Here is a 15,557-nt window from a genome sequence, read left to right on the forward strand (position 1 = left end):
TTTGTTATTACTATTTTTCAAATTGTTAATGTAATTATTACTATATTATTTTTAAATATAATGTTATGTGACAATATCATTATACTAAATTATAATCCACAATAAATACATTTTTATTAAGTTGAAATAATATTACATTAAACACTTTTTCTGGTTTTCTTCAATTTTAATTTTTAATAATGCAAATTTTCTCTAATCTTAATATTTATTTTCTTTTAACTTTTAATCTGTTTTGATGATGCACAGAGCCTAGGGCATTTCATACATTATACCTAGTATTTAAAAAAAAGATTGTAAACAACATAATCTTCCTATATTATATATAGTATTAAAAAAAAATAACAATACCATTTTCTACTATGAATATTTGAATACACATATTTTTTTTAATCAAATTATTGTATAAGATAAATATAGATAAATACTTCAAAGTGTAATACACAATTTATAATTGGCTCATCATTTTATACAAATATTAAAATGAATGATATTTTACGATAATATGAAAAAATATTCCACAATTTTATTTCAATCAAATGAATGAAATTTATATTTAACAACTTGTAATTATTAGTTAAAAAACAACATTAATTATCCGTTAAAAAAGATATTCCTAAAAATAAAATACATCCTTATAAATTTCAATTACATTTAAAAACTATTGTTACCATATTTAAATCAAAACCTATATTTAACTTTTAATAAAATCATTTTATTCATCGTCAACTAATAATTCAAAACCCATTGAGATGATATTAAAATTTGAGTTACCATAAATAAATCAAAACTTATATTTATCTTTAATAAATTCAAATCATTTACTCCAAAGAAACTATTCCTAAAACGTAAAATACATCTTTACAAGTTTGAAACATGTTCAAAATTATAATCATGAATCAAAAACCCATTTTAAATATTGAATTACTTATTTACCAATTATAGAACAATTGCACTAAACTCACGTACAGTTCATACAAATTTTTTGGGTATTCAAATTTTGTTCATCCATGAAAATAAGATGGTTTCAGATATTCACCAGTTACTTGAAAGGCCATAATAAAATTCATTAGAGCTGAAGATCATGAAGAAAAACAGTTAAGCAAAACTAATGGACCCATGAGCCGTCAAAGTTCTGCAAAATTGATTGATAATAAAAACTAAAATTCGTTATTTCAAACAAAAGAATTTATGTAAGTAGAAAGACATGCATTCCATGGTCTCCGATTTCTGCAAAAGGTGGCGGTGAGTCGAACGGTTTCGCGAGCGCTCAAATACGAGGTGGTTGGTAGTATCATGGGTTAAAGATTTTGTTGCCGCATCCGCATTTCCACAACACGGGATAGTAACCCTCTACACGTTTTAGAATGCACTGCAGTTTTGGAGTGACGGCGCACTGCACAGGCTTACAAGGGTTGCATCCCTCGCATTTAGCAACGCATGATGGCTGCGGGGAGCCAATATGCACCCCTCGCAATGCAACCTCGCTTCTAACCTCTCCCATCACCTGTAACATTCGTTTTTATCATTCAATTGTACACCAGTATCTTCAATCCAATCCAATACACATTTACGTATTTAATATGAAAGATTACAGAGAAAACATGGATTTCAGAAGCGAAATATTACAAGGAAAGCAACGCCACGACGTTCCGATGAAGACGTGGTTTCTTTATCACTAATTTCTCTCCCAGCGATCTCTGCATTATCGAAAGGGTTACTGTATCATATTGGTGTTTTTGCAGGCAAACATTTTGTGCAAAATAAATTGAAAACCCAATGAATATTTTATGTAAAGTACGCACCCCTAAAGCTCAATAATATTAAAACAGAAATCAGGATCTTCATCCTGGCATAACGTGAAAATCCAGCTTCCATAACCGCGCCTTTTTCTATATCTCAGCAGAAACCTCTTTGAATATCGGAGAGAAATTCTGGAGCAGAATGTACTCTTTACTCTCTGCCAAAGATTGAATAGAATTTGTGAAACAGAAGGCTCTTATCAATATTCAAAATAGATAAATAAATTATATAAAAAACATCACAGAAAATAACTGGATTCAAAGTCAACTAAACTAAAGTAAATCTAAACAAACGAACACAGGAGATGACACCTACAAATAAGATGACACCACACCTACAAACAAGATGACACCTACAAACAATAAAAATAAATACGATGACACCTAACAAAATGTAAGATTAGTATCTCAACACCCTCAGCAGAAATCTATTTGAATAAGGTATTCTCCCAGCAAATTCTCTTTGTATAATGTATGCAGAAGTCTATTTGAACAAGGTATTCTCCCAGCAAAATCTCTTTGTATAATGTGTGCAGAAGTCTATTTGAACAAGGTATTCTCCCAGCAAAATATTTGTGTCTGAATACTGTATATATTGAATCTAAAGAGCTGCGACTCTAATAATAAAAGGGAAAAAGAAAATTATAAAAACACAAATTACGATACAAAGTCCTATTGAAGAATCTGAGCTACGATGCTAATAAGCATAAAAACCAAAATAACGCATAAAGCATATAAGCAAGTCATAGTGAACCTTTAGAGCTACTATCGAAATCGAAAGAAAAATAAAGCAAAAATTAAATAAGAGAAAAAAGAAAAACGATATAGAAACCTATAACACAAATCACTAAGCATAATTTTTATCATTTTGGGAAAAAAATTATTAATATTTTCAGGATAATTTATTATAATTTAAATCATAAAAAAATATATATATAAACAGATAGACAAGTGCATTTTTGGTTGGGCAAAAAGAAATCAAAAATTGCAGCAACAGCTGTTAAATCATGTTTTTAAGTCTATAATGGATTCAACAACATCAAAACCTCTAGGGCACCCAAAATTTTGAAGTTTAACAACTTTAATTTAGATTTAAGAAAATTTCTGGCTGAATTTATCAAAATTTTCATGATTTTCAGTGAAAAATAATGACAATTTAGTCAGAAAAAAGTTATTAATATTTCTAGGTTTTTCTTGTCTTTACCTTTTTAGATAACGGTAAATTAAGAGCTATGCAAATATAAAGAAAAATAAAAAATAAAACAAATAAGAGAAAAAAAGAAAAATAAAAATAGCGTATAAACATATAACCAAATCGTAATGAAAATTTGCAATAATTTTAGAAAAAAGTTATTAATATTTGTAAGTTTTTCTTGTCTTTTAGCTTTTACGATAAAGATAAATTAAATTTTCTTTATAGGGTATAAAATTACTATTATAAAATATTCCTTCAATATATAAACAAAATAATTATTCAAAAATAGTCATGTCATGTTATTGGGTAGAAAGAATAATACTTGTTAATCGAACTAACATTATTAATACATATCTTAATAAAATTTTTAAATGAGAAATGACCATGACAAACGTTGAATCTGCACTTCATCCATACATTAAAAATATTTGTACCAATTACTTCTTTAGTTAAAACATTTGCATCCTTATCCAAAGCCTTAAACTTGATTTCTAATTGCTTCACAAAACTCCACTAGTCTAGGTTGGAATGTCAAATTCTTTTGCAATTTCATATCAAATATGCATGAGTCTTGCTTCAAATTGAATATCTATGTAGACTTTATACAACCAAACCACTTCATTGGATGCTTTAAAAGTCACATCTCCACAGTCTCTCTATATATAAAAACCACATCTTTAAAAGTCTCTCTATATATAATTATTTTTTTATTAATATTTTTAAAAATGTTACATATCAATTTCATATTAAATATTGAAGCAATTAAAAATCTCTCTTATAACTTGAATTATAAAGTACCTATTAATGGAACTAGAGTGCCCCATAACATCCCAAAATAAACATGTAATTAATCAAGTAATTTATATTCAACATGCAATTATCAACTAATTAGCAACAAAGTTCAAAACTATGAGTAGAAACACTTACCTATGATTTCAGTTGAAGTCTACTAATTGCAACAAGGTTTTGGGGATGACTTTCCACCCAACCGTAGGCTCAATGGCACAAAAACTTGCTACAACTGGCCACCCCCGATCCCTCAATTAATGTACTACTGCCAGGGAATCCTTTGTCTTAGAACACTATTCTCCGAAGAGAATGAATGATAGAATCTTGGAATGATAGAATGCCTCACATCTTCCTCACCATCTAATAAATAGAGCAAGCATTGGAAGGGGAACCACATGCACACACTCCATGTGTCTACATGCAACTTTATTGCTTTCTTGTTTTATTTCTTTTTGATAGCTTTACTGATTTTTTTTACTATTTTCTTGTTTTATTTCTATTTATCTTTATTTAGAGCTTTAGTATGGTTATTTATTATTTATTACTATTTTTATTTTTATTATTTTTTTTATTCATTGTTTATTATTTATTTTCTTGTATTTTTTTAATATTATTTATTATTTATTATTTTTATTATTTATTATTTATTATTAAGGGACATTACATGCCCTCTCTCTCTCTCTTAAATGTTATATATCAACTCCATATTAATAATGAAATATAGGAATTTTTTTAATGTAAGTTACGTTATTTTCCTTGATGATGGTGATGATGATTAATCTCCACTAAGACCAATGTGGGCTATTCTACCCTAAGAAGGTAAGAGATTAATTGTGACTCTCTAATATTTTAGGTCTATGATGCAAATAAGAGAAATAAGTGCTCCAAGATCACTATAGTTTGTTGACTTAACAAGTCATAAAGGTTGACAAATTCTTTCATCCTAGGTTGTTTGCAAAATAGACGAATGTGCTTAGTTAATATTTCATGAGAATTAGTTTTTATCTTTGAAAAATCATTTTCTTCTTAGTACTAGTCAAGACAAATAGATAATTCTAGGTAACAAGGGTGGGATTTAACTTCTCCTTATAATATCTTAGCTTCCTTTCCCCTCTATCTCCTTATCATTCCACAATATATCCTTAAATTTGGAGGAAATAATATTTTTAATACTATCCTTATTCTCATAGATGATCTCCTCTTTTATCCCCTAGTATTCAAACCCACACTAGGCATCCTTATTTCATCCACTCTTGTAATAAAGTTGGGGGTTTTTGCTAGATTTGGAAGAAATTTTGGGACACATCATCCCTTCCATATTGTAAAGTGTTCTCTTATGTACCAAATACCTTAAACATAGCCATGTTTTCAATGAGGTAAAAGCTAGCTTCGATCAAGAGGATAGGATAGGGAATATTTCCCCTTATCTTGAGGTTGTAGATTATAAATTTCCTTTAAATCATCTCGATATTCCTCCATGAATCTATGGATATAATGTAACCCTACACCTCACATACATAGAAAATAATAGTGGTAATGAGAGTCTCAAAGAGGAGCCTTTTTTTACTCCAAATCCAGAGATAATAAGCTTTCCATCAATCCTTTTCTCAATTATGAGATTATGATGAGTGTAAAGTTATGTTATTTAATATGGACATTGAAATATTTTATTTATAGTTCACACACATACAACACGCATATCAAAATAAACATAGAATGAATTACACATCATGCAATATAAAGGTGATATAAAATTAAGGTAGAAATTTAAGTATTTTATTCATGATTAGCATTAACATTTTTTTATTACTATTTTTCAATTTGTTAATATATTTATTGCTTTATTACTTTTTAATATAATGTTTTGTGACAACACCTCCCTTATACTAAATTATAGAGCACACTTAATACAATTTTATTAAATAGGAATAATATTGCATCAAACGCATCTTCTCATTTTCAATGGGGTAAAATCTAGCTTCGATCAAGAAGATAGGATAGAGAATATTTCATTTTAATATTGAGGTTGTAGATTATAAATTTCTTTTAAATCATCTCAATATTCCTCCATGAATATATGCATACACTGCCACCCTACACATCACATACATATACAATAACACCTCATATACGTATAAAATAGCAATGGTAACGAGAATCTCAAAGAGGAGCTTTTTTTTTACTCCAAGTCAAGAGATAATAAGCTTCCCATCCTCCAATAATCCTTTTCTCAATTATGAGCTAATGATTAGTGTAAAATTATGTTATTTAATATGTACATTGAAATATTTTATATATTGTTCACACACACAACGCACATACCAAACTAAACATAGAATGAATTACACATCATGCAATATAAAGATGATATAAAATTAAGGCATAAATTGAAGTATTTTATTTATGATAGGCATTAACTTTTTTTTTATTTATTTTTTTCAATTTGTTAATATATTTATTACTTTTTTATTTTTTAATATAATGTTGTTGCAATATCTCCCTTATACTAAATTATGGAGCACACTTAATACAATTTTATTAACTAGGAATAATATTATGTTAAACACATTTTCTCTATTTCAATGGGTTTAAAGCTAGCTCCAATCAAGAGGATACGATAGGAAATATTTCCTTTGATCTTGATGTTGTAGATTATAAATTTCTTTTAAATCATCTTGATACTCCTCCATGAATCTATGGATATATTGCAACCCTGCACCTCACATACATAAACAATAACATCTCACATACATATAAAATAACATTGGTGACGAGAGTCTCAAACAGGAGCTTTTTTTACTCCAAATACAAAGATAATAAGCTTTCCATCCTCCAATAATCCTTTTCTCAATTATGAGTTGATGATGAGTGTAGTACTATGTTATTTAATATGGACATTGAAACATTTTATTTATAGTTCACACACACATAACACACATATCAAACTAAACACAGAATGAATTACACATCATGCAATATAAAGATGATATGAAATTAAGGTAAAAATTGAAGTATTTTATATATGATCAGCATTAACCTCTTTTTTATTACGATTTTTCAATTTGTCGATATATTCATTACTTTATTATTTTTGAATATAATATTTGGTGACAACATCTCCCTTATACTAAATTATAGAGCACACTTAATACAATTTTATTAACTAGGAATAATATTACCTTAAACACATTTTCTCAATTTCAATGGGGTAAAAGCTAGCTTCGATCAACAGGATAGAATAGGGAATATTTCCTTTAATCTTGATGTTGTAGATAATAATTTTTTTAAAACCATATTGATATTCCTCCATGAATCTATGGATATACTACAACCCTACAGCTCACATACATATAAAATAATAGTGGTCATGAGAGTCTCAAAGAGGAGCTTTTTGTTACTCCAAATCAAGAGATAATAATATTTCCATCCTCTAATAATCCTTTTCACAATTATGAGCTGATGATGAGTGTAAAATTGTGTTATTTAATATGGACATTGAAATATTTTATTTATAGTTCACACACACACACTACACACATATCAAACTAAACATAGAATGAATTACACATCATGAAATATATGTTAACTAATCCTTCGAGATTTTTATTGTATATTGTATAATATGTAATTAGTTTTACATTCCATTTATTATGGTTAATAAGTTATCGAGACACAACTATCTCGTACCTAGATTGCATATGTATAAATAAGTAAGTTTATCAATAATATGACGATGTTTCCTTGTGCTTTTTCATTGTGTTATTTCATTAAGAATGTAAACTTTGAAACGGGAACTGATACTATTACCCGTTTTGTAGAGATAGCAAAAAAGTGACCTGATTTTGAAAGGGGGTGATGCAAAACACACATGAATTTTTTAGAGCATAGTTTTTGGCACTTTAAATTTTTTTATGTACATTATGTTTTAGAATGGTAGTGATTTTCATGCTGATATTAAAAAGTGGTAATTCTACAACAGGCCATTTTTTTAAAATACCTATTTTTTTACTTTAAATTTTCTAATGTATGAAATGTAAATAATTATTTTCTAAATTTAATAATTTTTTAAGTGGTATTCTTCTTCATTTTATTTTATTTTATTTATTTATTTATTTATTTTTCTTTTTTCTTTTTCTGTAGTAATTTTTTTATTGTTTTGCATATTTAAAGAAGAAGGTTGATATTTTGAATTTTTGATATTCTACATATTTATACATCGTTAATTAATATTTCAATCCAAATGAAATAATTTTCTCAAAAACAATAATTCTTAACAATTGACAAAAAAAAACCATTTTAACATAAATAACTAAAAAACTACACGTTTTGATAATTTTTTGCTAGAGATGACATGTCAAAATCACAATTTTTATAGGAAAAATTTAACTAAAAATGGTTAAATAATATTTTTTATGAATTTCATGTCAAAATATAATAATAATCAATTTTTTTTCAAAAAATAATGATTAACATAAAATTGAACGTGAAAATCACATAATACAAATATTGATCACATAAAAACCTTAATTGAGTGCTTATTCTTCTCATAAAATGTCACAGTCAAAACATTACAAGTATAACTAATTAATAGTTTCCAAAAATGAGCTTGATTTCTAAGCATAACTTAAATTTAATCAATAATGTCACATAATCGAAACTCTTCATCCTCTATAGTTTCATCATTGTCTTCTTCCATAATACTTTACGCTTCATTTTGCTCATTTTCCTCCCCTAATGGATCTTTGATGTCTGCAAATCTCCCAATGTATGCCTTTCCAATCATTCCATGTAATGGTGGTTGGGGTTCCTTTTCCTTTTTCCCCATGTGTGATTCACTAAAGTCCCCTTTCTTCAACCCAATTTCTTTCATTGCATCTCAAAAAAATTGAAGAGCATTAATTCTTTGCTAAAAAAAATTGCACTGTATTGGATCTTTTCAATGGCATTGAAATTTCTTCCTTTTTGAAGGCAACATCCTAGTGTTGTGCCTAATTATCAAGCACAAAATAAAAAATGAATTAAATTAGTACAATGACATATAAATTAATAAATAACATATTGAAACTCAATTCCATATAATAAAACTTACTTGACCCAGAAAATAAATCCAAAACCCAATATCCTTCATTTGACTTCCGCAAAGATGTGGCTAAATCAAGCTCCTAAATAACATTGGGTTACATTGTTTAAGTGCTCAAACATCTCGATCGAGTGCTTAAAAAGGGCTTAATCGAGCAATCATTTTTTCCACCCAAATGTACCATCTCTTGCCAAAAAGTGTAACCCAGTTCCATGCTTTCGCCCTTATAGATTTTGAATTTCTAAAAATCTATATCCTAATTATTAGTATTATTAAATTTTAAGGTCATAGCCAAGCCAGACACCAAATTGGTGTATGAAACCCCCTTGTTTGTGGGACAAGAGATGCACCTCCATGCAACGATTTGATTATTATGTCTACGAAGGCATACCTACTCTAATAACTTCTGGTTTTGAACCTATGACCTCTTAGTAGGAAACACATGCTCTTACTCATTAGGCCTATTCATGCTCTAAGAAAGTGGATTTGATTAGCTAAAGATAGTAATCTAGAAACTCACAATTATAACTCATGATCACAATATATAACACACATGTAATACACCTGTAAGATTACAAATTATGATAATATGTTTGAGAATACAAGAATAATTATGAACTAGAACATTCATGCATGTCTTTTTTCCATTGAGACATTCATGCAAGTTAGTAAATTGGCGGCAACAAAAAAGTTGGATTAAGGACTTTGGTTAACTATTATGTAGTCAAAGAAATCATTTTTGGTTAAATCATGATCATTCATTATTTAAAATATAATCTTTAACTATATATAGATTCAACACTAAAAAAAAACCTTAAAACTTTTTAACTAAAAATTTAAGACCCTTTAACTAAAAATTCACAATTGAAATTTGTGACTTTAACAAATTCCTACCAACTTATAAATAAATTCAACCAACAAAATATACTTAAAAAACTCTAAACCATATAACACTAACACAACACATGAGATAACATGGATACAAGTTTCCGTGATGATGTGACCAGTGGTGTGTACTATGTAAATGTCACTTGGAAGTTACAAACTTATAAACAATAAAGCCAAATAATTTGGCTATATAACTAGTTTTTTTGTTTGTAAGTTTTGTTTTTGTGTGTTCTTTTTTAATTAACCCCAGGAAAATAAAGATAAAGCTTAAAAAGGTAAAGAAGACCAGGAAAAAGGAAAGTGTAGCTTTTAAAAGTGTAAGATTTTTTTTACTTTAAGTACGTTAGATCACTTCGAGAAGCCAATTTTGTCCAAAAAAAATGAATACAATTACATTCTGGAAACATAAAAGAAGAATATGGTAGATCAGAACAGTTACAATTATATCTTTGAAATGTAAGGAACGAATAGAAATTGATTACCTTAATTTGACTTGGATTACGATAAAGGAGTTGGCTACAAATTTATAATATTTTTTGGGAAAGGCTACTTGGGCATTAGGATGTGTTTTCATGTAAATGAAAACCAAAAAATAAATTGTTTTTTAGTCATTTAATTACTTATAGGTGGAGTTGGTTAAACATAAATGTTGTTATCCATAAATGGAATCAGTTATTACTAAGTGAGAAATTTTATGCGGAGACTGTAAGAAGTGGGCACATGGGGCAATTCTGAGAATCACCCTAGCCCCGCCACCCCGCAAAAGCATGCATGTTATGTGATTTGATGCTGCGAGATTAATCACTATAATTACATAGCTTGCATGCTTTTGCGGGGTGACGGGGTGATGGGGTGAGGGTGATTCTTAGAATCCCCCCATGTGCCCACTTCTTACACTCTCCAGAATATTTTAATGAAAACTTCTTACACTCAGAAAATTTCTCACTTACTAATAACTGACTCCATTTACATTTATGTTTAACCAACTCCACTTATAAATAATTAAATGACTAGAAAACAATTTATTTTTTGGTTTTACATTTATATGAGAACACATCCTAATGCCCAATAGTTTTATTTATTAAAAAATAATATATATATATATATATATATATATATATATATATATATATATGCACTTTAGAGTCTTTGGAAAAACATATGAAGAGATGCAATGTGTAAATATATAAAAGGTGATGCAGGAGCATCTAGCTCACCATGACCGGGTGAAGTCTCTGCCAGGTCAAAGGAAGTTGAATTTACTTTTATTTAGTCTTTCTGTTGGTTGACAGGAAAGTAGGTAGGACTTTTATAATTTTATTTTCTGTTAGTTAAGGGTAGTTGAACAGTTATAGCCATAGATTGATCTGTTGTTAACAAACTGTGATTTTCCTTTTATTTAAAGGGAAAAAGACAAATGTGGTTGAACAGGAAATCTTGTCATGAGATAAATGAAATGTCTAATAACAAATAACTGTAAGAGTCTATAACTGAAAAACAAAACAAGTGTACAGTTTCATTAATTGGAACAGGAGCCTATAAATGTAACATGAAAAACGAAAGAAGGGGTTCCATTCAATACCTCTCGCATTCAATAAAAGTAACAACAGAGAATTCAAAAGTTTTTCCATTTGCGTGTTTACTGTAATTATATGTTTTCTATTTCACAGTTATACGAATGCACAACTTACCCTGTACAGAATCTGGTGAACAAGTCTTTCATTGCGTTCTGGAGAAAAGATCACCAATAAAGAAAACAAGACCAAGGAGCAGGCAAGTTTTTACATAGCATCTTAAATGACAGCCAAGTAACATTACGAGCTATTGCAAAGAGTTTTATCATTAACAGCCAAATAGAATTGCAAGTGATTGCACAGAGTCCGTGTAACAGAGAGACTATACGGTGAATTTCAAACACATCAAACACACATGATAACAGTTCCAGCCACAACAACACGAGAAGTTAAAACAACATACATATATCAAGTAACACCAAACAGAACCTATCTAATTATATTATTTTTCTAGAAGAACATTCTGTCGAATGTCAAAAAGCCCAGCACATTAAATTGTTACAACAAAACTAAAAAAGTCGAGAATCGTTCATGCTCAAACCTTGAGCCACAAACCCTAGGTAAGGGTTTCAGTGATAACATTTTTCATACAGCGTGGACACACAGACTCTAAACATAGAACCAAGATAAGGACTTAGAAAGGAGCCGAAGCCACAAAACGAAGTTTTGATCTAATACAGTGAAAACCTAAGTCTTGATAACTAGAGCCTTGTTCAAAGCAATTGTATGACAAACCCTTCCTATTTGGAGAGCCGAGACTAAAAGACCAAGGTGACGGACTACCAGAAGGTAGTGGGAATAGAACCAAACAAGCAGAATCAGGGCGTGTGGTATCAAATCTCCAACGGCAAACCCCAACACCTGTATAGCAAGAAAACACAACTGTTAGTGGTATATTGAAACGATAGAGTAGATAAAGGGCTAGAATGAAGAATTCAAATCGTTGGGAGTGTCGGTAGATACCTGAGGGTTCGCGAAGAGGCTGAGACCAGTGTTCTAGTGACAGCGCCGACCAACTGAGAAGAATAAGGAGCAACCCAGGTCAGGAACCACGGAAGGAAGTCCATGAGTTGAAAACAGGGAAGGATATATTACCTGTACGTGCCAAAGTCGGAGGAGCACCATCGTTTGAGCCTGAGAGTGAATAGAAGTTGTGTAGCAAAACTGAACGAGGAGCATCAGCACATGAATCAATAGATAGTGGCCTGAGAACCCACAGCAGAAGAGAAATCAACCACAAACAGTGACCTTACATAGTAGAAAAAATCACATACAACAGAGAGCTTACCATGGCCAGTGCAAGACAAGTTACAACCAGCTACGAACCAAGGAACCAGGACAAATACAGTCACAGTAACAAGTAACCAGAGCACAATAAAGACCTACAGCATTGCTTCCCATCGACCCTTGCAGAACGTTGCAGAGGAAACCCTCGACGAAAAGATAGAAAAAGACCGAGGTGTTATGCACCTATACCAATAGGTGTCATATTTCATGATTAACTGGTTAAAAATCCCCAATATTTTCATCCTTTCCCTGCTACAAAGGTTTCCCATATTTTGAAAAAATCAAAAAAATTAAAAAATGAAAAGAGAGTATGCCCTAAAAGAAAGGTCAAACGGTAAAAACAATGAAATGGCCAAAAAAGAAAAGAAATGAACCCCAAAGAAAAAGACCAAGAAAGTGTGCAAGTCCAAATGCCACTACTATTTCATGTTCTATAAATACAGTTTCATGAGCAGTTTGTTGAACTTCATGCTGCAATTGATGAACAACCAAATAACTTAATCTTGGCTAGTTCATGTTTCAATTTCTTGTCTTAGTAATAGAGAATAAAATCTGTCCAAAATGTTTAAACTTGGCAGATAAATAATTAGGTAGAGAAGTAAAGGAGCTCAACAGTTTAATCTAAGCCCTTGGAAGAAATAAGGGCAGACTTAGATAGGATTCCCATGAAAAGAAAAGAAAATTTGTAGGGTTTTCTAGTCCAAGTGCACCCATGGAAGAAGAATAAAAAATGTTAGGTACTATAGGCTGGGTAGGTAGTTTTGGTGTTGCAGAGGCATGCTTATGATTAATTTTGTCTCTCAAAGATGTTCATCTTATTGTTATCATAAGTACCAGGGCAACTGTTTCGATACAAATCAAGTGAGGCATGACTAACTCCCCTCCATCCTTCTCCCAAAATCATTTGCTAACTCCCCCAAGGATGTTAAGATCTGCTTAATATCACTAAATCACTCCATCTCATTTCATAAATGGCCTAAATAGAACCACATATTTACTTAGGCATAAAGCCACATTTCTTGTATAAAACCCTTTTCATTCCCTTAAGCCTAAGTTTTTAAACTCTATAACTTAGCGCTCTTTTTCAAAATATCTTTCATATTAACCCTTAACATTACTTAGTAATTCCTTATATTCGTTCCCCTACTTATATTATATATATAGATAAAAACCCCAAATTTTATTATCCCCACCCCCGGCTAAATTATAGCCATATGTTAATGTTTTATAGGAGATTCAAGGTTTGTGTGAAACCTTGTGAATAACCCTATCGGCGCGACCTTGGGACTAATTAACCACTAGGTTTAATTAATAACCTAACTAAACCCACCCCGCAGACCAATAAAACAAACCCCGAAACCATTGAAACATTTGATTTGATATATGGGGCCCGCTCCTAAACCCTCCGTCACCTCCGACCTCCGCAAACCGTTGGATCTGAGCCCGCTCATCCAACGGCCCACGATCATATCACGAAGCCCTCTGCTGCTGAAGTTTACCGCCCGGGAGTTGGCGGTATTGTCGCCGTACCGAGGACACATAGTACCCTCCTACCATGCTCGCGTCCCCTCCGCCCGAAACTGCCTTAGCTCATAAGAGGTGCGGGCCAATACCGCTTACCACCCTCCCGCTAACCCCACCCACTGACATCATCACCACGTCACTGCCACATCATCATCCCGTACCCCCATGTCACAACAAAATGTCACATCCCAATGACATCACCCGACCAAAAAGCACCAAAAGCCCCGCGAAAGCCAAATTTTGTTAAAAAGTCGAGAAAATGTCATTTTCACTCATTTTCATTCATTTTTCTCTGCGAAACTGTTTCATGCAAACTACGTCCAAGCAACTGCTTGAGCATACAGTTCACCACCCAGCTGAACAAAGTCCAGCATCCTACTCCACAGCTCGTCGGTCAACCTGCATTTGCACTGTTCGCCTCTAAAAAACAGGTATTTACCCCAATTTGCCTCCCAAACCTGTAATTTCATTTTTCCTCTATGAATTTTACCCAACAAGGCCAAATTCAAGTAAATTCAGTTCATAACTCTCAGAAAAAGACAACCAGAACTGCTGTTTTGCCCATTTTTTTTCCACAGAAATTTGACCTCGAGTTTAAAAACATAGAGAACCGAACATGGAAGCCCTTGTGGCCCTCAATGTTGCGCCCCTCAATGCACCTCACAAAGGCCTAGATTGGTTGCCCCTGGCTGACAAGATTTTCAAATTAAAGAGTTATCTGGTGATGTGAACAATCTCCAAGAATTTTGCCGAATTAGGAATAGTTATTTGAGCATCTTTGATATGTATGGAATTTGGGAATCCAATCTCCCAAGGTATTACCTTTCCTCAGTCAATGTGTTCCCAGATATTATCCACCATTGCTGTGCAAACTATGACCCTGTCACTAAAGCAGTTATGACTCCATCACAAACTGTTCTCTTCTACATAACTGCTGAATCTATCAATGAGATGTTACACTTCCATCCATCTTAGCCTCTTGCTCCTCTTTCCATGGGATTTTTGCTTGAGCAAGGCTCTCAATTGCCCAGTGTAGAAATAACCTGCATTGCTAAGTTATTCATGAAACCAGATTTCTAGCTTCAAGGCCCACCTCCCTATGTGCATTCCTGGTTCACTGAAACTGGCAAAGCTTATTCTTGACATGATATCCTTTATATTGGGATTCAAAACCAGTGAATTTGTTGATGAGACTGTCTTTGTTATGTTGTCAATGTTTACTCCAGGACAGCCCCCTACTGTCAAATATGATTATGCCTCTTTCATTGCCAATAACATCAATGAGCAATTCATAAATTTGGAAATAGAATGAGTCTTCAAGTACACCTCTTTCATATATCACCTTCTACTATATTATCAGACAGACAGCTTTTCATTTCCCATCAGGAAATTGGATTCCAAAGGAGAGCAGAGGTCTGTGA

General features: G+C 31.5%; 1 protein-coding gene across 1 annotated transcript; it reads right to left on the reverse strand.

Annotated features, from left to right (window-relative positions):
• Positions 1-1,291: 1,291 nt before the first annotated feature.
• On the reverse strand, positions 1,292-1,875 carry LOC149230616 (EPIDERMAL PATTERNING FACTOR-like protein 4). The gene is made up of 3 exons (XM_089376107.1): positions 1,803-1,875; positions 1,627-1,697; positions 1,292-1,504 (listed from the first exon to the last, which is right to left on the reverse strand). The coding sequence occupies exons 1-3, from the start codon at positions 1,873-1,875 to the stop codon at positions 1,292-1,294; spliced, it is 357 nt and encodes a 118-aa protein (XP_089232233.1).
• Between the last annotated feature and the right edge of the window lie 13,682 nt (positions 1,876-15,557).

The sequence above is a fragment of the Pinus tabuliformis genome, chromosome J (assembly GCF_031772625.1).
Source record: "Pinus tabuliformis cultivar Carrire ecotype Pingquan chromosome J, CPIR1, whole genome shotgun sequence".
Classification (NCBI taxonomy): Eukaryota; Viridiplantae; Streptophyta; class Pinopsida; order Pinales; family Pinaceae; genus Pinus; species Pinus tabuliformis.

Bases quoted from the DNA above. Each gene is read 5' to 3' on its own strand.
- LOC149230616 (XM_089376107.1), bottom strand. From the start codon at position 1,875: ATGGAAGCTGGATTTTCACGTTATGCCAGGATGAAGATCCTGATTTCT. The intron at 1,698-1,802 runs GTGCGTACTTTA...TCGATAATGCAG, and splicing joins AATATTATTGAGCTTTAGGG to AGATCGCTGGGAGAGAAATT. The intron at 1,505-1,626 runs GTAATATTTCGC...CGAATGTTACAG, and splicing joins GTCGTGGCGTTGCTTTCCTT to GTGATGGGAGAGGTTAGAAG.